This window comes from Nestor notabilis, unplaced genomic scaffold (genome assembly GCF_000696875.1).
Source record: "Nestor notabilis isolate BGI_N333 unplaced genomic scaffold, ASM69687v1 Scaffold21412, whole genome shotgun sequence".
NCBI classification, from domain to species: Eukaryota; Metazoa; Chordata; class Aves; order Psittaciformes; family Psittacidae; genus Nestor; species Nestor notabilis.
This window is the reverse complement of record NW_009918146.1, coordinates 6,434-30,864: the sequence shown is the minus strand read 5'-3', so window position 1 is coordinate 30,864 and position 24,431 is coordinate 6,434. Positions and strand designations below refer to the sequence as shown.

Genomic DNA, 24,431 nt, shown 5'->3' with positions numbered 1-24,431 from the left:
AGACTGATAGCTTTCCACTTTCAAGTTGATTGATAGCCATGGGTGGTAGGAGAGGCATTCTTATCATTTTGATTTACTGACTGATGATTAGATAAAGCCTAGCAAGAAAAATTATTCTGCTGCTGCTAATTATGCTGTAGCTGCTCTGGTATTGTCATTTTAAATGCCTGTGAAGGGCACACAGAGCTTTATATAGAAAAATCTCTGAACTGAGATACTGTTTTAGCCAGAAAGCTAAGTAAATATCTACCATCCACAAAATAAAATTATGATGAATGTTTTGCCATATAAACTGGTACCCAAGATTCCCAAAGTGCATAGTATTTCCTTACTTCATGTGACAACTGACATGTTGACAATATTGATGTTAACGTTCATCAGTTTCCAAAGCATAATGCTTTCAAAGGAGAATCGTATTTGAAACAACTGGCCTTTCTGACTTGTCTTTAAAAAACATAATTAAAGATTTTCACATTATAGAAAGCAGTAAAATACAGATCTTATCTCGCCTAGTTTTAATTGTATATATTTGTATTAGCTGTTAAAGCATATCCTGCTTTAAGAACTGAAAAGAGAACATTCTCACCAGCTTTTCTGCTTCTGTATTCATCTCTCTCAATTGTTTGATGTGTTCCTTCTTGATCATAAGGATTTTCGATAACCTGGTCTAAAACAAAGGAACTATTTTTAGAATTAATAGGTCCTTAAGCAGTTTAGAAATGCCACAGAAATTCAAGATAATAAAACGTGTGTTTCTTTCATCATTTTATGATACATTTCTCAGTTGCTCATCAAGTTAAGACACAGAAATAAAAATTAATTAAAGTTAAATGATGGATTTTCCAGAGATTTTAAAAGCATTTTCAAGTGCTTTAGATTGGAGAATGCTAAAATCCATCAGCTGAAATTCCCTATAGGAAGACTAATATAATTTATGGCCAGCTAGAGGCTGAAGAATCAAGACTCTTCTTTTGCAGCCTGAAGGAAAGCGAAGAGTATTCTCATCAAGTACTACAATTAATATCACTCACCTCACCATACCTTTTTTCACACAGTTCTCAGCCTGTTCTCAGCTGTACCCTCGACCAAGCACCAGCCCTTTGTGTACACTCCTGCAGTTAAACCTGGTATAGAGATCGGATCTATTTTATACAGAACAACTCTGGGCTTTCCATTTTCCTCTTTCGTAATGGGAATACCCTGTTTCTCCTGCCCTTGGGACCTCGCAGGCTGAAGTGGAAATCACAGGAAGTGCTCTCAACACACACATCACTCCTAAAACTATTCATACTCTCTAGGGCCCCAAGAGAAATCCCAGCTCCACTACAACCAACATCAGTTTTATTACTGATGTAACAGAGCTAAGGTTTCAGGTTTTATAAATTTCAAAGGGGTAAGTGCATCCTAGCAGTGGAACATGTGACTGGGAGAACTAGGAATTCCTAGTTCAACATATATCTGCTTGTATATAATGCCCTTTGTTAATTTTGAAGTTCAGTCCTAAGGCAGCCAGGATTCTTGCCCTCACAAATCCTAATGGAAAATTATTCCAGGACCTCTTTCAGCTAATTATGAATATTATTGGAATTTCCATGGTAAACACATTCTTGTTCACTTCACAGTAATTTGTTCTGCCAAAGCTGTTTTTCAGCTAAATACAGGCTCTCCCTCCTTGTATTTATCCCTGTTTATTCAGAGACATTAAAAGCATCTCTTCTGCACTGTTCTTTCACTAGACTAATCACAACCCAAGCCTTTCCAGTCTCCTCTCCCATAAAAGGCTCTTGATCTCCTAAATTTCTGCATCTTTCTGTACCTTTTTTCCATTCACTGCCATCCTTCCAGTATTCCAAATGACAGACCTGTAAACTAAACCTGAAAAAAGGCATCAGTACTTCTTTCTACCACAAATACTTTGCCAGATGCATCTTATGAACGAACGGATGGCAAGCCATGGTCAGACACACAGACGTGATACCAGATAGGCTGTCTATCACTCTTCCAGGTCTAGCTGCTCATTTCTGTCCTTATGCTGTCCCCAGTGCCCACCCTGAGCCAGCACTTGAATTTGTGCAGCTACATGAAGAACCCAAATGAGTTACTCATCAAACTCTGCTGTTGTCACCATCCAGCAACTCCCTAACACGTCTAAGTCCTTCTCCTTCATGAAGCTGGTGAGCCCCCAACTTAATGCAGAATATATTATTTGTCCCCAAAACTTGCAAAGTATTTGGTGCTTAACTTCTATTTTGATGTCCAGACATATTCCAGGATGCAGGGCCCTAGTTTTTCAGTTCATTAGCTTGGATTTTATATTATAGTCATCCTATTCTCAGATATACTCCAGTGATCAAGATAATACGATTATTTCCACAAGCAACTCTGACCTTTCACTGTTTCTGTGATGTCTACCAACTTTTTCATTGGCACATTATATTAAATAATTTCCATTTTCATTTGCCAGCACCATCAGTGAATGCTTTAATTCAGGTCTGTCTTCCTTGAGAAATTCTTGGCTAACAGCTCTATTTTCAGCACAAGTTTACTGTTGTAATTTGTACTTCTCATTAAACTGGAAATGAGTTTTCAGTATGATGCTTTTCGACATTAAAAGAAATGAAGGTACAACCCAACGAGTATGTTTAGGTTCCTATTTTAGACTGCATCTTTTAGTCAAGAGCGTATTTATAAGAACACAAGCATTTCGAAGTGAAGTGTGCAGGAAGACACCAATTCCCTTTTCTGCATAGCACGCTCCCTCTACTGGACACGCAGCAACCGTGCAGACAAGCTGTTCTGTCCTAGGTGGGTTCCTTCCCAAAGAGGAGGGGTGGGAAGCTGCAGCCAAGTGCTTGGAAAAGCATCCTCCAAATTTTAATACTGACTAGAATGTAAGAATGCAATCTATCGATTTGGACCTGCATTATAGCCTATGAAATATTTAAGGCTACCTTACACATTGCATGTAAGCATGAAAGACTTTCTGGTTTTTAATTTATTATTTATTGCTGGGTTTATTCTCAGTATCATAATGTTAATTTTTGAGCTATTCTTCTCCTAATACTCAATCGTCCATAGTAAAAACCAGACAGAATAACAGTCTCTGATGCCACAAAGTACACACATAGAAATTAATATGAAGATTTAGAAAAAACAAGACTCATTGGTGTAGAACTATGATTAAGATAGTTGTTACAAGTCCCAATGTGTGCTTATAATTGCAAGTTATAAGTAAAGAGAATAGCCCTAACATTTATTTGTCAGTGTCTCCACATGAGTTTGGCTACACTTCCTTTTGTTCCAAATTAATTTCAGAACCCATAAAAGAGAACTAAGGGGCTGGGTTGAAACCTCATTCAAGATGTGCTACATTTTTTCCCTGTTTTGTCCAAAATGAAGTTTTCCCATTAAATTGTTTATTCATGGCATCATAAACAATTGCCTGGCAAGAGTGCTCAGAAAGTGTTCTTTGAATCAAACATTTCCTCATTTACTTCCTGTATCAGCATTAAATCAGAATGAAGGCTTTGACCTTTTTACTTTACCAGAGTATGTAAAAGGCTAGACCATCTTTAACAATCACCTTTAATGTAAAAATACATCTGGACTGGTGGATGCAGTGCAATCAATAATCAGTATTCAACAGTCTCACGTATTTCACAACACCAAAATTCAGTACTATCCTTAAACTTCTAATAAAAAACTTGAAGCTTAAAATGCTTAAGATACTTGAAAATAATGCATGGTCCTTCAATAAATGTTTTTGGTTTTTTTGAGTCTTGTGATTCTTCATCAGAAACCTGGATAAAGTAGTAAGTTCCTCACATAATAAAAATCTGTGTCTTGATTTTGTTCAAAATATTTTGAAAATCTTCAAGCAATAATACATATTAATGAGGTATCTTTGTAAAAAGCCACTATTTGTAATACAAATGAGAGGCCCGTGCTTTTAAAACTCCGATTTCCTTACAATTAGTAATAATATACCACCAAATGTGACAGGGAAATCACACATTTTCAGGTTTAAAATACAGAAACAGTATCATAAACAAATCAACTCAATGCACTGGATAGTTGCAAAGCTCAGTACACCTTAGTTACCCAGTTCCATCAGTCATTCTCAGTGACTCAAGGAGGAGGATAGCTGCAGACACAATTCAGCAGCACAGACAGTACCTTTTGTGTTCGATTTTTAACATAATTAATCCTATAGCAACTACATCTATTTTAAACTTTCTTTGTTAAGCTAGATGCCAAACCAGCTTTCCCAAAATTAGCTTAATACATTAAGTTTCCTCTGAGAAACTGAACAGAGCATTCCATCATCTAAAATTCATTATGTTGAATGGCCAAAATAACCAGTGTCTCATGTGAGCTACAGATACAACTTGATTCTTTTGACCAATTATATACACTTTAAAATTTGAGAAGTGTCTACCAATATTATTTCTTAGTTATTAATATTCTGAACTCTCATCATTCCCATCTCCTTTAGCAGGTTTAAAACAGCTTTCACTGGTAAAGAACCATGGATCTTAAGCTAGGGCAACATGAGCAATTTCATTCTTTCATCATGCTGAAGAGTAACTTGCTTTGATGACTTTTGATACTCAGCGAATCTCAGCTTCCTAACACTTGTCTGTGCTCTTCTGAACCCACGTACAAAATCACTGAGGAATTATTTCATAATGATGAAGACAAGAATATAGTTTTCTTATCTATAACATTCCTCTTCAGGGAATGGAGTGCTTCTTTTCATCTCCAAAAGGGTAGGACATTACGTAATATATAATATTATACAATATATGATAATGCAGATGGCCAAATGTTCTTTGCAGAATTCAAGTAAACATTAAATACATAAATAAAGTCTTAACACAGTCCTAAGCCTGCAGGTAGAAATAATCTCTTTTTCAGACCAAGTGGTAGAGCTGGGAAAAATAAGACGCTTTTGGAGACATAAGCCCCTCCTGTGGTCTAAAGAGCAACATATTTTGAAGCTTATGAACAAGTGAGAAACTTGAGAAGGGGTGAGGGGGAATAAAACCAAATATCATTAACATCTTTTCAAAAGGTAATTTGGATACCACTGTATCTCTCATAAATCAACAGACACTCAGAAGAGTTGGCAGAACACACACAAAAGGACAATACAGAACAAAATTGCAGTTAACACTTACCACTTGAATGAGGAATTCTACTGGAAAGCCTCCTAATGTTTCACTATCTGTGCCTGAAATTTTGTTTTTCCATGACGATTGTCCTAATAAAGGATCACTGTCCTGCACAAAACAAAGAACATGTAATTAATAGCTTATTTTTAGAGGGATTTGCTACGTTTTTTATCTTGCTGAATAACCTCAGAAAATTCATCTCAACACCTGTTGTAAGTAACAGCTTCAACATGTATCAGGAAATACTTCAATGATTAATATTACATGAAAAAAGTAACTTACTGTAATTGGAGACTGGAGTGAAGGTGTATATTGCAATCGGGGAGGGGTCATAAAGAACCTTGAAGGCCGTTGTTTCTGTCCAAAGGCAGCAATTGGCATGGTTTCATGAGGCTCATTACTCTGAAAGACAGGAAAAGGAAGGATGTACTTCAGCTGTCACGAATTTCACACATCTTTTGGAATATGTGATTTGTTTCCGGAATCTGGACTAGCCATGCCCAACCCAACAATGTTAAAAGATTAACATTTTGCTTTGGGCTAGCAAGAGCTTTAAAATAATATTCCATTGCTGGAGTTTTCAAAATGTGATGGCAACATATCAAATAACTCTAATCCAAAAATTACATTGGCAAGTTGCAGACAAATCATGGCTGAACAGGAGATCAGCAGAGGCTGCAAACTCAGATAATGACAGAGACAACACTAATTATGGGCCCTCAGCAGATTCAAGACTACCCAAGATACAAAAGAACATGAGGTCCTCTGAAGATCTTGCAGTCTAGGTCAGGCTGTTTGGCAGGAACAATTCCTGGAGCTCATAAATTGGTACAAACACCTATGACCTAGGAAATAATCCCAAATTGTCTGACCAAAGCAATATCCCCACAGGTGGGTGTTGCTCCTTACCGTAAGAAGTTTCAAAATGAGGTTTAATTAACTTGTAATACTTGCTTGCAACTACCACAGGCCTTTCCAGACAGTGGCAAGTCAGAAAGGGACAGGTTTTCTTGAACATCTTCTGCAAATCCTGGCAGGATCCCCTAGCAGAATTTTCTTTGGGATCTTACACTACTTGTTATATTTCTTCATATTAAATTCAGGCTATTATAATAACCTACAGTAGTAGGTCTAGTAAATTATTCCAGCTTGAGCCATTATGTTTTTATCATAAAGGGTTATCCTGTTCTATAAACCCATAAACAGCAGAAGCTCATTCCCCTGGAATTTCCCATGCATCTGTTATGTTTGTTTCTGCTTTATGAAAATACCACCTGGATATAATATTTTGAATTTTCTTCTTTTTGATTAAAACATACCACTGTAGATCTTTATATTTTATTTCATATTATTTTAAGAACGTGCCATTAATACTTACAAGAACTTCATAATCTGGAATTGTGTGTGTTCCAAGACCTGCCCTGTCAAAAGTCACTCTGTAGGTAGCATTAAGGGTGTCTACAGCATCTATTTGTCCAGTGAATAATCCATCATGGACACCTCGTAAACGTGCTTTAGATACGACAAAAGAACAACAAAGCAAACATTATAATGATCTGATAGCATTGAGAAAAAGACTTACTACATCTTTTGCAAGTAACCCTTCATAGATAAATTTAAACCCCACACATTAAATGAGAAAAAACATAAACCCAGAAGAATTGTATGCAATAGAAATACTACCCAAGTATTTGTCAAATTTATTTTTCCAAGTCAATCACTGCCTAAATCCAATCCTTAGCACTACACTTATGGCTACATAAAACACTATTTAATACCAAATAGCTTCTGACAGACAGATTTTGCAGGCAAAATTCAATTTCTAGATGATTTTGCATACCATTTCTCTTTGAGCACTTGCACTGACGACTGCATATTTAGCAAAAGACAGTGAGGAACACAGCTCAAGGATACAGCTCTAGGAGAGCGAGGAGAGGCAGTGTTGTGCATGCCTGCTCTTCAGCAAGGATTAAGGGCAGTGTTGCTGAAGAATGCAAAAAGCAGTGAACAGTAACAACTTGAGTGGGAGATACCATGCTTAAGTGAAAAGCATCAGGATCACTCACTGGCAGGGGGGTTGGAACTAGATGATGTTAAGGTCCTTTCCAACCCAAACCATTCTATGATTCTAAGATCACAAACAGATAGGATGGTGGAATTCAAGTTTTTATAAAGTTGGATAAAACTTGTGGAATGTTTTTAACAATATTCTTTCTTCAGTTATGTGTAAGGTTTTTTTTCACTCAGTAAAGCAACGTCGAGCTTTATTCGAGCCCAATTACACTGCAATATCAAGTGTATATTTGTTTCAAAACAGGTATTTTTATATTTATAGAAAAATAAAGCTCAAGTAGCATATTAGGTTAGATGTTAACCTTTCAGACACCCCTCAGTTCTTCGCATTTAAGCATAGCTCTCTCCATGATTGGATAGATACACTTGACAAAAATAAATCTATGATTTGAACCATAGCAATAATAAACCATACTAACCTTGTACCTCAAAACCATATCACTGCTTTAAAACTACTGGCTAATCCTCACAAGCACTTTCTCAATGAGTTAACAATAAACCCATATGAATTGTGATGTGTTAACCATGTGTACTATGTATATTATGGTTTACTAAACCTTTTGCAAAACACTTGGGTGGTTTTTTGTGTTGAAGAAACTACCTGTAACTTTTGTTCCTATTACGAGTGGTAATGGGATTTCTTCTGGAAGATCTTTGAACTGGGAAATGTCTGCAACTTTCCGCTGCTGCAAGAGTCTTATTTTCTGTCGTTTCTGTTTTAACGCTGATCTCTCTTCCTCAAAGAATGCAGAGGAACACCTATAATACAATTCAGTAAAACTATACTTAAATTCAGCACCGAAAACATACATATGTGAAGACACATCAAATAAATAGGCATCATTTAAAAATCAGTGAGGGAAAATGAAAACGCTTGGGGTGAAGTGTTCAAGAGAAAGGAATTCATTGAATGGATTTAGGCAGTCTTATTCCCCCTGAATTATCACTCCTAAAATAACAGTTTATTTAAAAATAATACTCCAAAATGCTAGCTGTTGCATTACTGTATCAGAAGAATACAACTTTTTAGGACTTTTTCTGCTTATAGGGATCCACCTGGTGTCACAACAAGGCTAAATAAAGCAGGTCCCATGTTCAGTCTACTCTTGAGTACCTGTTCAATGCATATGAGGAGGACATACTGTGAGGTCCCTGGCTGCCATCACTTCCTGATACATAGATCCCTTTCACATGTGCTCATTAGCTCAATTAAACTGAGTATATTAAAAGGCACCAGACTCAGAACATAAAAGGGGACTTCTCTGTCTTATCTCCTTGCATCAATACAGAGTACAACTCAGCCACAAAATCTCTAATATGCAGATGAATTTGTTCTGAGATTGATCACAGTAAATGTACAAACTTGTTTGAACTTGGGCTATTGTATAAAATCGTATAATCTTTAGCTGTCTCCACCCTCATTTTGGGTGTGTGTGTGTCTTAAAGACGGAAGACGTACTCCCAAGGCCGTTCCTTAGTTTTTATTCATTTTCACTTTTAACCTACTGAAAGGGCATGATGCATGAAGGAGATACTGAAAGCATAAAGATATTAAGGACTCAATCCCATCTCTCATTCCTTACTAAAAAAAAAAAAAAAAGAAAAAAAAGTTTTATGATTCTTGTCTCAATGAAAGAAGTCACTTAGAAGAGGAGTGCAGATGCTATTGTAGACCTGTTTAATCGCAGCAGCAGTTCTTTATCAAATAATTTACATTTGTTAATTGCTTTACTGCAGTCAAATCCAATTTAAACATTTTTCGTAGAACTCACACAGTTATATATTGAGTAGTGATCAATAAAAAGTCCTATTTTATGGGGTTACGTCAGAAGACATTGACAACTCCTTCACTGGTTCCGCCTTCGACACTGCAAATTGTTTTCTGTTTTAAATCCCTTCAAGATCTTCTTCAGTTACTTATCTCTCACTCAGTACTGAACACTCAGCTCCTACTTCCACATCTGCTTCTACTCCTCTCACTACATGCCAAAATAAACATTCTTAGGAAACATTTTCTGCCGTATACACCTCACTCAGAGTTCTACAAAGCCACTTCACTATGCTCCAAAATTTCTCTTCCTTGCAATGTGTATGGGAAGTCATAAGCACTAAACTGCCAGGATGCTGAGACTACTTTCTTTCAAACTGACCAGCAGTTTCACACTCATTGATGTATATGCATACATGTTTTGCTTTTTATTTTATACATGGCTTCTAGGTTATATGGACAATTAACACAATGAGATCTTAGTCCTAAGCAAGACACTAAAAATAAGAAAAAGAAAAAAAGGAACAAACTGAAGCTGTGATGTACTTCTGTCAGCTACGTGCAGTGACACATTGCACTGAAGGTTCCTTTACTAGGTTCTCCAATCACTAACACTGCAAAAGTCATCACTAGTCTTCCTATAGTCTAGGAAGTGTGTTGTAGCAACTGCAGGTGCATGTCCCACTCACAAGTTTACCACTGAAGAGCACGTGTTCACCTGTAGTTGCGTATTGCCTAATGATCCTCAATTAAGAATCTAAAATATCTGGAAAGGGCTATGGCAGAGAGCGAGTGCTGGTGGTTGGGAGACTTATGCAAAGCTTATTTAGATATTCTCATTTAAAGATGCAATTTGCTTCATATTTACTACTGAGGAGGAAGGAGCAAGTATGAAATAATGCTCACCATGGGCTGGGAATACAAAGTAGCAAAATGCAGGTAAGAGCTTTCCAATTCCATTGATTGGAACAGAGTGACTAATTACAGTAAGACAAAACAATAAAAGGTGAGGGGAGGTATCGTAGCAATATAGACTTTAATATTAGTCCTTCTAATCACGTCCAGGTTCTTGCATCAGGAACATCTGTTATCGCCTGATGTTCTTTGACCCGAGCTCTTAGAAATACAAATTCAAATGCTGATATACTAATCACTGACCTTGGAAGCTCCCTACAACAGCAACTACTGTTTTACTGCTAGCTCATATGTTCTTAAAAAGTCTCTGTTGCCAATGCTGTAGGCCATGGCTGTAGAAAGTACTTGCAATGTATTTTTTGGCTTCTGTTACAGGAAATCTCCAACCCTACATCCCCCAAATGTATTTAATAAAGGTTATCCCATCTTCATGCCGTTCCTATGAAAAAAAAGATTAAAGCTATGGGACAGATCACATTGTAACCTCATTCTTTTCGGTTTCTACCTCAGTAATGAGAACATGAACAGAGGAATCATCACCATCATATAGTGGCAGGACAAGCAAATCTGAGCTTAATTCATATCCATCGCTATTTCACAACCCCAATGAAGTTTATACAGAGTACACAAGACTAACTATTACCTCTTCCTTTTCTTGAAGCAAATCTTTCCCCACAGTCTACCGGAATCTTACAAGCTTTGCAGGCTCCCATGAAGAATACTGTTGTGCCAATCAACCCCACTGTTGATGGTGTGATAGGACATTTAGTGTAGCAGCAGACATAAGAAAATATTACAATATATTTAAAACAAATTAAAAAAGAAAGACGATGACCACGTGCACAGCTCTCACACAGACACTACTATCCTCTGCCATCAACACTGTGGATGCAAAATGTCTTAGTTTTAATTCTTTCATGGGAACATAGCAGTATTGATATGATACTTAGTTTACGGACATACGACGAGGACAGACAGAAGAAATATCTAACAGAACAGTAATGTACATAAACAACTTTGCTCTAGAGGCAGATGAAAATTACCTTGAAAAAGGTTCCAAATTATTCAAATGATTTAGAAGAATCTAAAATCTGTTAGAATTGTTAAGGCCAAAGACCACTATGGGCATATTGAAAAAGACTATCAATATTTAATGATTAAAGAAACGAAATGCAAACAGGAATGCTTACTTTATGTTGATAAAAAGCAAGAACTCAAAGTTTTGGTTAACAAACAAAACAAGACAATATCCAGTCAAATATTTGTACTACAGAATTCAGATAAAACAAACTCCTGCCTATTTAGACCTGTGGTTTCTTAAGCATGAGTCAGTCTTTTTAAAAAGTAACTTCACAAAAAACCCCAAAACCAAGCTCCTGCCCAAAAAAGAAAGGAGGCAGTTTTATCTCTGGTCCAACAGACTGCTGAGTGAGGCAAGCTGATCTTTTATACTGGCACCCACTTCTGGCAAAAGTCATATGAATATGTGATGATATAACCTCCAGATGCACCATTTCCCTGTCAGTGGGAAGCATGATGGTAGAGGAATGAAATGCTATCTCAGTTAAACTCTAATGACATGAACACCTTTCCAAAAGGCCCTATTTTAAAGCTGGCTCTACTGCCTTCCCTTGACTGGCAATTTTTAGTTTTGTAAAGCTGTTTATAAGCACAGGAGATGAAATAGCTTCCATCAGTCAAAATATAATCTGAGTCAGTACAGTGATCCATGAAATGGATTCAGTGCTTTAGTGTTCGTATTTTCTTAAACAAACCAGTCTTATTTCTGCAACACTACTTACACATTTGTCTCCTGATCTTACACAATGACGGGATGGTTGAGTTTGGGAGGGACCTCTGGAGGTCATCTGTTCCAACCCCCTCCAGCAGAGACACAAGCAGGAGGCTGCCCAGGACATGTCCAGACACCCTGCAAGTATCTCTAAGGATGGAGATCTTACCAGCTCTCTGGGCAACCTGTGCCAGTGCTCAGTCATCCTCGCAATAAAAAGAAGTGTTGCTTTACCTAAAGACTGAACCTCCTGCATTTCAGCTCTTGCCCATTGCCTCGGCCTAGCTCCAGACAATGCTGAAAAAAGCCTGGCCTTGTCTTCTCTATGCCTTCCCTTCAGATATTTATACACAGAGATGAGATTCTCCCTGAGATTTTTCTTCTTTGGGCTAAATTGCACAGGTTATGTGAAAAGGCTGAACTGAATCAGTAGGTTTAAGGATGAAGAATTCTAAATTAGAAGAAAAAAACCCATGCCCTTCATTAAATTCTGGCTTCACTCTATACAATGTACATGATCTCATGGGTGATGATCTCCTCTCTCTGTTTTGGCAGCCAAGCCAGGAAAAGTTGATGATCTATAAAATGGTATTAAAAATAATAAAATAGTTAAAAATGTGCACTTGTTTTCCCCATGAAGAGCTAGTTATAGCCAGGAAAAAGAAAAATCTTGAAAAACTGGCCTGTTCTCCATGTCAGGAAGCACTGCAGTCTAAAAGACACAATAATAATTTCAACATATCCTAGCTTGGACACTCAGTTATCTAGAGTGGTAAGAGAACATTTCAAGTACAGGCTCATGAGAACTACATGGACTGGACACATGCTATAAGGAATAAGAGGGTGTGTAGGGGAGCAGGGTGTGTGCTCAGAGAACTTAACTATTATATTACTTTACTGCCTGTATGCAAAAGTATTTTAGAAGGAACAATTCCAATAACATCAAAACTACATGTAGTTATTAGTTGAAAAGAAAGAAAGAAAGAAATTACCTCCGTGGTTTTCCCATTAACCGTCTGATTTTCCCCCATTCTACTCTTGTCAGTTTTCTGGTTTTCAGATTTGGAAAAGATTCTTTCAGGCATACACAGAAGTCATTATCACCTTCAAATAGAGGTCTGTTGAAACAGAATTGGTCCTCTGTTAACTACACTTGGTAAACTTTTGTCATAAGATTCCAAAACCCATCCATTATAAGAAATACATTGAAAACAAAAAGTATAAATTAGCAGAAAACAAAGACAAAGTTTCCAGGAGTATTATTCTACTTGAGCCTTATTATCAGTCATGTTTAAATATGTTCCTCTCTTGTTACTACATGGAAAAATGTATTCTTCCTGCTTTGTAATGTACATAAAGGCACCAAATGAAACTTCAGCAAAGACAGTGCAGCATCATGAGGATACTGCAACACAGTGAAGGAAACCATGACGTTATGGCGAGCTATAGAGAACTGAGGAAGGGATATACTGGGGTATGTGATGCTCAGTGATTTCTCAGGATACTGAGAAATAGAAAGACACTACCTTTTTCATAAATTCATTCAATTATAACCCAGATTCTCAACAGAGGGTTCCAAAATACAGGAAACTGAGCCAACTTGTCATTCTCCACATCTATACAGGTGGGACTTTTATTGTATCATACCATGACTCCATAATGAAGCAGAGGATCAATAGAAGTGACAGTTCAGATAACCTACCTACAAAACTTATGAATTTCTCTTTGATGCTATGACCTGTCTGTATCTCTATGTTTTATGACTGCCTTTTACTTTGTAGTACCACATCTTTCTTGGGCTGAAGAGACAAGGGAGCAGCAATGGCTGTACCCGTCTAATAGCAGGTTAATCATTAAAGACTATGTTCAACTGAAATAGATCTCACCTGGTGAGAACAAAAGAATAACTGCATCCTAGATAAAGCCACTTTTCTCCATTCTCTGCAGGGTGCTGGAGTATAGAGGGGAATATCCTCAAGCACAGAACAAAGAGGATCTTGGAAGCAACACTGCTTTCAAGTGAGTGCGTGAGGTGGCAGTAGAGAGGAAAGGTGAATGGAGAAATGGAGACTCAGGCAAGAACAGAAGAGAATATTTTCTCTATGCAGTAGAAGAATCTGCAGCTGTGGCACGAAGTGAAAAGGAAACCACAAAGAATGATCAGTGAGCCTCAGGAAACAGACAAGGAGGCGTATAAAGAGTTTTATCCAGATTTACTGTCGCTAACATAAGATATATGTCTAAATAACAACTGGTTTGGGAAAGAGAATCTGTATTTGATTGTTTTTACCATCACCTATCCCTAAGCAGGCAAAATGTAAAGCCACGGCATCCACAAGATTGGAAGCTCTGGGAAATGGTGTAAGCAAGCTACAGTTGCATCAGGTTCTGAGGGCCTGCGGTCACTGTACTAGTAAATAGCTCTTTTGAAGTCTTTGTGTGTCAGAAGTCAATAGGATTGTCCTCTGCAGAGAGACTCCAGCTGAAACAGCTTCAATAATCTAATAACCACAGATGATACCCATAGAGATTAAAACATTTTAAAAACTTAATAGTAGACATGGCATTTAAATTGAGGATTTCAATTTTGGATGAGACAATTCCATTAAAGTATTTTGAGACTTGTACAGTGAGCCATATTTTTTCAGTTGACAGCTCTATGCTTTAAACTTTAAGGTTCTTGTTAAGTCCAGATCATATCACTCAAAACAACACACAAAGGTTTTTTTTCCCAAAGATGCATAGTTTCTTAGTAAGCTATGTTATGATATCTTAACATGGTTATATTTCACTAGCATTACAGGCATACATTGGTAAAATTTCAAAGAGGTTTTCAGAATTACCTGCTAAACTCAAATTCTAATCTACTGATAGACCTAAAGTTCCACAGACAATTATTTGAGAATAAACTAGAAGTTCTTGGACTGTTGTAAAAATCATAATTATAAACATCACATATTAAAATTACTACTAGGAATAAACAGGGTTTGGGTTCTTTGTTTTTGTTTTTTTGGGGGAGGAGTGGGGGATTGTTTCTTCCTTAAATAAGGGGGGGGGAACAAAGCATGTAAAGACTACTTCTTTCAAAGGAATTAAATCCTACAGCTGATGAATTTAAGAGTAACTAAAACGGACATGTCATTTTTCTACTTGTGATGAACATACCCTAAAACATTTTCCTGTTGCTATGACTGCTTTCTCAGTTCAGGAAAACAGCCCCAGCAATCACGATTAAAATAGGAAGGAAAAACAGTAATTATTTTGCTACGAATAAATTCTGGAGAAGAATGCTCCATAACTCTGAAGCTATTCTTTAAAATGTTACATACTAGTGTTTCATCTATTAGTCAGTGTAGATTTTAAGATTCCATTCATCAATGATTTTTACATTTTAGGGTTTTTAGTTTTTCATGGATCTTTTAAACGATTTGCACCATTTTGCTGGTGGTGTTAAAAGAAAAATGCCAAAGACTCTGAGTGACAAATTGCAGAAACAATCTAGGAGATAGATTAGGAGATCCAAGAAGGATGCCAATATGTAGACAAAACCTGAATAGTCACAAACCTAAACTCTTGTTAGAAATCACAACAAAAGCAGGATGATGGGGGGAAAAAAATATCCAAACCCAATGTTTACATCTTTTAGGGAAGCAGCACCTTATGAAGCAGCAGTCTCCTTGCTATCCCCCATGTGTAACACTGACCCAAGGGTTCAAAAAGGTCCAAGTGTTCTGGTACCTTCAAGCTTAAGATGCTAAAAACATTATGAATAAAATCTTGTATCTGGTTGAGGTGATAAAAAGATTATTTCCATGAAGGAAGGCTTTCCATAGAAGACTACCCGAGTAGGTTGGTCATTATAACAACAACAAAAGAAACAAACCCCCCAAAAAACAAAACAATGACAATTTTCAATAACTAATAGTTTAAGAATAAATTTCAATACTACTAAAAGAGATTTAATAAATCAAACATACTTATCTATATTTGAATAGAACCATTCGTATATGCACCACTTGTGAGCTTTGGGAAGTTTGAGCAGGTTACGAAGCCGTAAACCAATCTTCTGTGATGCTTTCTTGTCTGGTGTTGGCATTGTTGTATTAAACTTCTATATAGCAGATAAAGGAAACAATTAAACACAGTCTAACATGGTTAAATATTCAAATTATTACACTAGATTCTCTTGACAGAAGTTTGCACATTAACAATTGTTACGTTTTCATCACACATACTGTTTCATGACAATGTTTTGTTGCAGATCTATAATCTTACGGTGTTGTATCAGCAATGCAATCAAAGCAAACAGATGCAAACTTTAGCAGGATCAATACAGCAAATTATCTCCATACAAAGCTCTTCTAACACAAACATTTTCCAACACTGGAGCTATGTTATTGGTAACAACAGCATGGCACTAAAGTACAGACTTCAAAAGCTTGAGGCACCACTGAACATGGTCTCTAGTGAGCATATGTGATGATGTGGCTCAGATATAACAAAACCAACTGCCTCATTTGCAGTAGTGCTTTTACTCTTGCTAGCTCTTCTTAACCTGAGCATGAAGCTAGCACAGGAACGTGGAAGAGCCAAAGCTTTAAGCAGTGTCTGATTTATAGAAAACTGCAAGAGAAACTAGCATGGACATAAGCAAGTTTTAACTACATTTGACAGCTATTTTATAAACTGCAGAAAAGACACTGTCTTGGGTTGCATGCATAAGACATAGACTGGCATTTGAACAAGATTGTAGGAAACTCATTCCGTACTTTTGTTCCAGGGATGGCTGTCTTACTGACAGAAAGAAAAAGTTATCTGCAATGCAATTACAGCTTTTGAGAATATTAGTTTAACTGAGCCCCCATACCATAATTAGTTGTTAACATGCCCCAAACGCTCAAAAGTATTTTGACCTTTAGGAGCACCAATAATAGGATAAAGCATAAGGTAGGCCCTTGCTGGCTCCTGCTGTGCTTAATCACTACCTTCTAGACACAGGTCCCCTTTCTCCCACTGGAACTGCAGGAGACACAGCCCAGCAGGACAGCAAGATGTGTGTGCTATGGCAGCTGCACCCCTCACACATGTTTATCTAGCAATCCCTGGACCTCAAGAACCAGGCATTTAAGTACAAACCAGTCAGGCAGACAGCATTATCCAGGCCTTTCTACCATTAAAAAATCTTGAATAGAGAGAAATGTCATAGCCCTCATCTCTGCTAAGCCTGCCCTGTTCGACGATGCATGATACACTTCAGAATGCAAGTAAGACCAGTATTCAAATCCTTTCTTTTCAGTGTGGCAAATTCAGGCTCGTAAGGTGAAGATACAGATGTGGAAGACAATGATACTTGAGAGGCAATTCTTTAAGGCTAAGAGATGTTGCCCTGTCTAATATAGCAAATGAAGGCTGAGAAAAATTATGGCTGCTTTTTCATGCTGTATCAAGGACAGTCAAGTAGAAGAGCAGAAAAACAAGGTGTTTGAATTTGAAAACACTGCCATTAGAGGATCAAGAAGGTAAGAGATGGCCATGAATCCATTTAGGCTACAAATCAAGAGCAAGTTCCTAACTGTTGAAATATGTTACATTCTACAGCAGCCTCCTAAAACGATGTAGTCAGTGCAAGAAACCTAGACAGTTTTTAACTGAAGATGAGTAAGTTTATGCAGACTACAGGATACAACTGTTTGTGGGAGCAAGATGGGCAATTAATCTGGAATCCTTTCTTAGGTCTGTATGCTTATGTCCAGGATCAAAAAGAACAGGTATTCTCACAAACAAACTGAAGAACCCACTTGTGGGAAGAAAAACACAAACCTGTTTTGAATTGTGGCTTATTCCTAGCAACATCTTTCCTCACAATAATATTCATGAATTGATAATGCAATTTGAGAAGCAAATGCATTCTGATTTTGAACTAACACCGATAGGCTTGTTCCCCTTTGTGGTAAAAATATCTGCATACACGTAGGTACCTATGGAACCATCACACCCTTCTGATTTCTTTTGGGTGACCTTGTGTTTATTTGCCTGTCAGCTTCACAGAGGAGTCAACTCCGGTTTGAGTTTCTGAAGGGGCTGCATGTATCAAAATTCAGAATGAATTACAAGAAAAAAAGTAATCCGATTTCCCTGTTCATGCACAAGATTCACAGTGAGAGAAATGGAATGCCTTTTCTCTTGCCATCTACTGGTTTTAAGGCACATGGTACACAATAAATAGTGCCTCCTAGCAGATAAAGATCTAAGGGCTGAGAGAAGAGAAGAAGGAATGTAAGATTCCAAGCTTTCCAGTGCTAACTATAACCCATTACTATACTGCTGGCCTAGTTCCACTGAAGTATTTAGAACCTAACTCCCACTTGGTTCCAGAGGAGTTAGGTGTATAAACGCTTGTGTATCTACACTTGCTTTGGTTATATAAGCACATCTGTTAAACAATTTGTTCTAAATTCTGGGTCAAAAAAATAAAAAAAAAGGCATATTCAAACAGTGTATTCATTTTGGTATGTTCTCAGTAAAAACATTAGCTGGATATAACTTTTTGGAAAGGATTTCTTTTAAGCCTAATAAAGTGTTGTGGGTTTTTTGGGTTTTAACTCATTGAAAGTGCCTACACTGCAAAATGCTAAGTCTGAAGAAACTAAAGCTTGAATGAGTGATGTGAAAATATCAGAAGAGAGAAGAATTAAAAATTTATGCTAACTGACTTGTGTGCTAAGATGTTATGGCTCTAAGAGAGTTAGAAGGCTGATTGAAAACGGGAAACCATATTGCAAATGTGTGTCGTGAAAAAAACATTTCCATTTAGTTATTCCTCAACATCTTACCCCATGACAAAAAACTTGTACTTCAACAAGGACGAAAGAGTAACCTATGACTGGCTGTTTAATAAGCAGCCTTTCCTTCCATGAAGACTTTGTGATCCTGCACAGGAGCCAGCCGCAGCTGAAATGTGTCTCCTCTGCAGAACCCCAAGACTGCACCCTGTAGCCTTCCTTGTACTTCCAACTCTTTACAAAGTTGATGAGTAAACGCAGAACAAATGCAGATTTCACTTCTTTCAGTACAGATGGTGAATATGCTACACATTGATCTGGGCATGGCATCTGTAACACGATGTGAAGAATACTGATGACAAATACAAGCTTTAGTAGGAGTTATAAACAAATCAACAAAGTGAAATAAAATTTCACTGATAAGCATCTAACCTTAGGAAAGATGTTTAATAAGTTTGTGACTGATTAAAATATCTATTTGAAAAGAGATATTCTCTATTAAATTCATTAGTGGTAGCAAAAAAATCTGTCCCATGCCACAAGAACAGCTGGAGCTTTCCAGGGAAATACACCTTTCTAATTCTAAATTATATTTATTTTATAAATATAACTACACAAGTGTATTTCAGTAACAGTAGTGCCATGTATGTACTAGACGCCTAAGCACATTTGGCACACAAAAGAAAACACCCATTCCTTGTAGATGTTACAAACCAGGAAAGAGATGCACAATGAACAGAGGAAGGTAACCAAATGGTGCCCACATAATACTGAGTAATTAGTTTATCATTAATTGTTATGGATGTTGTTTTTCTCTCTTCACCTACATACATCGAGTTCTTTTCTTTGTATCTTCCAATTCAGAAATTTAAGATTAAGAACAATCTTAAATTTCAATCACGTCTTTATGGGTTTTTTTCATAACATCTCTGCCATCCCTGACAAACCATCACCTTAAAAAAGGCCAGAACTATTCTAGATTTTGAGCAAGAAACCAACAATAAATATTGTTCCAACAATAAAAACTCTTCGAGTGCAGAACTCTGGGACTAGTTCATCACAGCATTCTGCCCACAAGATGAAGAGCCAGGTTCCTATTGAGTATTTGCAATTATATTTTAGTCTTGACATTTGAGGTGCTGGTTCCAGAACAGTATTTTTCTCCCAAATGTCTACATAGCTCTTGGGTTTATGACATTACATGAGATGAAAAGCATGTGCCAACACAGGAACACAAATGCAAAAACAACCTAGACAAATCTTCAGAGTTCCGTCAACTTTATGCTAAGGCTATGATCCAGATCAAGAGAACTGTTTTACAACCCTCAACAGAAGCTGCCAAAATCTATTCCAAGGAACTACCCAAAATGATGAGAGTGTTTCATCAGTCTGGACTGCCAGTGCCTCACACGAGAATAAAATAACAAGCATGGCAAAGAAGTATCATCCTTGTGAGCTAAATAGGTCAGGCATTTTTGGAAAGATTTTTCAGCCAACAGCACAACAGATTTGCAAAACTTGCAGTGTCCAGGGAACTCGAACTAGTACAAAGGACAATATAAGATCTCAGCAACATGGGCCACTGCTAACACACGAGAATACCCTCTGACCCTTTTTCCAGCTTTCTACAGAATACTGAGCTACATTCGAGGTTCAGCTCCTTATTTTTTAATAGCTAGAGCCAACATACTAAAGATTGAGTTTTCATACAAACGTTATGCCTACTGACTTTGATTCTTCAGCATATGCGATCTTCTAAGCCACCAGTAAGGCTTGTTTCTGAGAGAAGATGAGCATTCCTGGGGAACAGCTGAAAACTGTGACATGAACCCCTGCAGCAGTTAAGGGCTGTCACAAAGCACTAGTCACTGTCTGGAACTGCATTTTGTAGACCTTATGTCCTCTAGCATAAATGCATAGCAACATGTGTGTATGCATATCTGCATCAATCCTAACAAAATAAATACCTTCTCTTTGTCTACAGGGAGAAGATGACACAACAAGCTACATGTGACAGGTATTAGTCACATTGCTTAATGCACTACTGGATGCTGCTCTGGTGTTTTGATTGCGAGAGGAGTAGGCAAGCACAATAGTTTTCAAACATAATGTTTCCCTTCCAATAAACAAACAGTTCACAAAGATAATGATTTGAATAAAACCCAGGTGATAGCTGGGAAGCTGCTAGCAATTGCTGTAGAAGGCAGTGGCACCAGACGAGTATGGGAAGAAGATCTACCTAGCAATTGAGACAGTATTTCATGTACTCTCCAGGGTGCAGCAGAAAGAGCACATGGCATTACAGATGCACACAAACAAGGCACTGTAACGTAAGGTCTCCTGTGAGACCACTCAGAATACTAAAAGACATTTCACTAACATTTCTTTATTTATATTAAAATCTGCCCCCAGAAGGCACAATGATGGAAGTGCATTATGACATTTTCCCTTCCTTTCCTTTACACGTCAGTTCTCAGCCATAATTAGAAGTGAGGTATTTCATGAGATAAAACAAATGGTTAATCAGAATTGGAAATTTTTAAGTTCAAGGTTGTAGACACAATACAAACATTTCACACAGCACTTGCATTGCAAAAAAGAGAGAAGATGGCCATGAGATCTTGAATAAAGTCAGCAATGCTATTTGATCATTCATTTACAAAACATGTTTACAGTTCATATTCAAACTGTGTAGACTGCTTGTGAAGGACATAGTTTAACATACAGAAATTACGAAACTAAATCTCAGCCAAATTTTTTAATCCTTAAATTTGCCTCACTCAATGGTATTTTACCAATCCTGAAGTTATCTTTTCATTGATTCTTACCATTTCTGCTGCAGAACCAGCATTCTTGCTTTTCCAAATCGGCGTCTTCTGCAGAGAGTTATACTTTTCATTCCAAGAACTGGATAAACTTCCCTCTGTTGTGAAGAAATCATGTCATTAATACACATATATTTTAGCACAACTACTATCCAAAAGCTAGTATAGCATCATCAAGTAACAATATATTTTTGTTACTTGCGACATCTTCTTTGGATTCAACTACAAATGGATTTTAGATTTCAGTGTTTTTATGAAGTTGTTCTGAACACTAATTGAAAGAGATTTTAAGGACAAGGAGAAACATGAACAAAACATTTTTTTCCTCCTGAGAACATTTCAAGATTTCTTCAAGCTTCTTGTGCTGGAACCACTTACTTCTACTGCCAGGTTGACACACATCTATAGACAGCTGCATAGCAGCTGTAACTGAAACCTGGAGCAGATAAAGCTCTACAAGACCTGGCTTTCTTCTCGTTCTAAAACTGATTAAGTAGTTGCACACCAACAAGTAAATCAAATTTTATTGAAATAGACCTATACTAGTTACATATTCAACAGACCTATTGTCTTCCTTGTGTAACAGAAGTCTTGTAACAGATAAAGAAACTAGTTGGGCAGTATAAGGAAAGTGTTGGGCAGATTCTAAGTCTTCAAAATTTATATGAATGTTCATATAGACAACTTCAAATAAAAAGATGTAAGAAACAGCTTTTTGATTTAGCCCATAACTCCCTGACAAAACAGTGAAATTCCTTCCCACCGTAAACATTGTCACATGTACAGGTCTCACTAAGAATCCTCCTATCTCATCCTCAAGAGAGGAAAGATTACCTCAATCTTCTCATCAAACCTGATGCCTAGGGAGTACTTAGGAAGAAAAAACGTATTTTGGGAGTCTAAACACACCACAACATATGTAGTTTCAACTATCAAGCATTATTAGCTTATAGAACTAACAAATATGCACAATAAAGTCAATCACATTTCAACCAAAAAAACCTTCTTCAGTATTATCTTCTTGAACTTTTTGAAGCCATAAACTAAATACACCTGAAAGGCAGACTGGGTACAATTAAACAGCACATTCATTTCTTACCTTTCAAGCTCACAAGTGCTTTTGCTGAAGAACCTGCAATGTATCAAAAAGTCCACATAAATTATAAGTTATTTCAAACCACATAACCTATGCAGAGTCTACCCATTCTTAGTTTATTCTTAGGCAGAAAGTGGAATTTAATCTTAAATCTTTCACAGCAGAATGAGTGAACCCAGTGCTCCCTCCATGGCACTAAATACAGCATTTTATGTTTATTACCCAATAAATCTTGAAAGCATATTCATGTTTTGTGGCTTCCCCCCACTTTAGTTTCACATCTACAAAACAGCTTCAGATGCTGAGCACTTTTAACACAGCAAACCGTGATCCAGCTTTATGTCCAAACTACATACTTCCATGCAACTGGCTTGTTTGATGTAGTTGCAAATATATTATACAACTAACAACAAATTGTAATGAACACCTTGGGGGTTTTTTTTTGTTTCCTTTTCTTTTAATTTCTATTAATTAAAAATTCTTCAATGCAAAAAATTTCCACAGAACCAGTAGTTTATACTCCCTCAGCTTCGTTCACAAGCAGAGAGATGAATATTTATTTGCCCATTGTGGAACCTCCTTATTCAGAAAGGCAGCAGATTCAGCTATTATAAATAAATGCAGACGGGATCCTTAGTTTGCTTGAACTGTTCAAACTGTGTAATGCATCCATCTGAATTTCACTGCTCCCTTTCCACTGCAGCACTTCTGGGGCCAGAAAGGACAAAACTGGGCCTGGCTACAGCCTTTGTGCTTTGGAATTTTCAAATGTCTCTCTAAGAATGAGCTGTTCGAAGCAACTACATTAATAGAGGGGAAAGACATTTCTGCATCACAATTCTTCCACAGATTCATGCTTTTCTCTCAAACCAACTTTATCTTTCCATAACATTCCAGTGTTTTCCACCACTCCTTGCATTGCACCCTCTTCTCCCCTTCACTTTTGCACTCTGTCCTTCCACTTCTCTGAAACTGCTGTTCCAAGAACATTTCTGACTCCAAAGGTCTGGGAATTCCTTTTCTTGTGGCTGCCCTGTATCTAGGTCCTAGCTTCAGTAACTTCACAGTGCAAGAGATCCTTGACTTTAAGAGGACATATTCCAGTGAATAGGGAACACAGCATTTTGGTTTGGGGTGGACCGTTGAAGAGAATACAGCTGCAGCAATGGCACAGTGAATTCAGCTCTTGTAATTAAACTGTACATTAAAGGTATCTCAGGATTAAAGCTTTTTATTTTTTTTTTAATTTCATACTAATAATCAGATACTGTACACTGTGCTTGCATAAATACATGAGTACCCTGCTAACAACCAAGAAGGCGAGTCCTGAACAATAACAATAAGAGCAGTGAAGAACCAGTGTCCCCGCAACTGGTGTACACACAGTTTAAGAACCTGGGGAAAATGTGTGTCATTGGGGATGGAGAGGCAGAAGCAGGGTCATCAGGATCATCAAATGGAGATACTGGCTTTTCAACATGGCTCACTATTCTGAAAGATCTCAGGCACTTCATCTGTGATACCAAACATACGTTTTCCTCTATCTATCAAGAACAATCCATTCAGCCAAGGGTGAATATGTCAACAGTGGAAAACAAAACAACTCAGCAAGAGGCAACAAAGCTTTATGGGGAGGGTGTCAATCTCATAGCTGAAGTATCCGAGATCTTTGCTAACCACCAAACTCAGATGCTTCACCTGTGAAAAGATAGTGGGTCAGCAGAGCAGGGTGTTAGGTGACTGGCATCAGAAACAACAAGTAGAGAAGTGATGGTCAGCACAATGTTACTGAACTACCTTCTAGCTTTACAAGATCACCACTCCAACATAGCATCAGTTGCCAAGGAGTTTTCCACATGGGATAGTTAATCTTCAATGGATGCATGCTAGGATAAGGCTGCTCATGTGTTTTCGCTTAACCTGCAACTAAAGTAATGTAACCAGAAAAGGGCATTTTTATTTAGGAATACAAGTGTCTAAATAAGGAATTCCTGATTTAGGCAAGT

At 37.4% G+C, this 24,431-nt stretch overlaps 1 protein-coding gene across 2 annotated transcripts in view; it reads right to left on the bottom strand.

Annotated features, from left to right (window-relative positions):
* Positions 1-23,354, bottom strand: part of LIN9 (lin-9 DREAM MuvB core complex component) — a 28,377-nt gene extending 5,023 nt beyond the window's left edge. Inside the window, exons 1-11 of one of the 2 annotated variants that reach the window (XM_010009573.1) lie at positions 23,329-23,354; positions 22,429-22,487; positions 21,333-21,427; positions 17,701-17,802; positions 15,700-15,833; positions 12,715-12,840; positions 7,849-8,006; positions 6,553-6,686; positions 5,457-5,576; positions 5,181-5,282; positions 587-667 (exon numbers count right to left, since the gene is read on the bottom strand). In XM_010009573.1, the coding sequence (XP_010007875.1) occupies positions 587-667; positions 5,181-5,282; positions 5,457-5,576; positions 6,553-6,686; positions 7,849-8,006; positions 12,715-12,840; positions 15,700-15,818 (840 nt within the window). In that variant the 5' untranslated portion in view covers positions 15,819-15,833; positions 17,701-17,802; positions 21,333-21,427; positions 22,429-22,487; positions 23,329-23,354. Of the gene's footprint in view, positions 1-586; positions 668-5,180; positions 5,283-5,456; positions 5,577-6,552; positions 6,687-7,848; positions 8,007-12,714; positions 12,841-15,699; positions 15,834-17,700; positions 17,803-21,332; positions 21,428-22,428; positions 22,488-23,328 lie in introns of those variants that run through there. The other variant, XM_010009574.1, reaches the window with a different exon arrangement.
* Between the last annotated feature and the right edge of the window lie 1,077 nt (positions 23,355-24,431).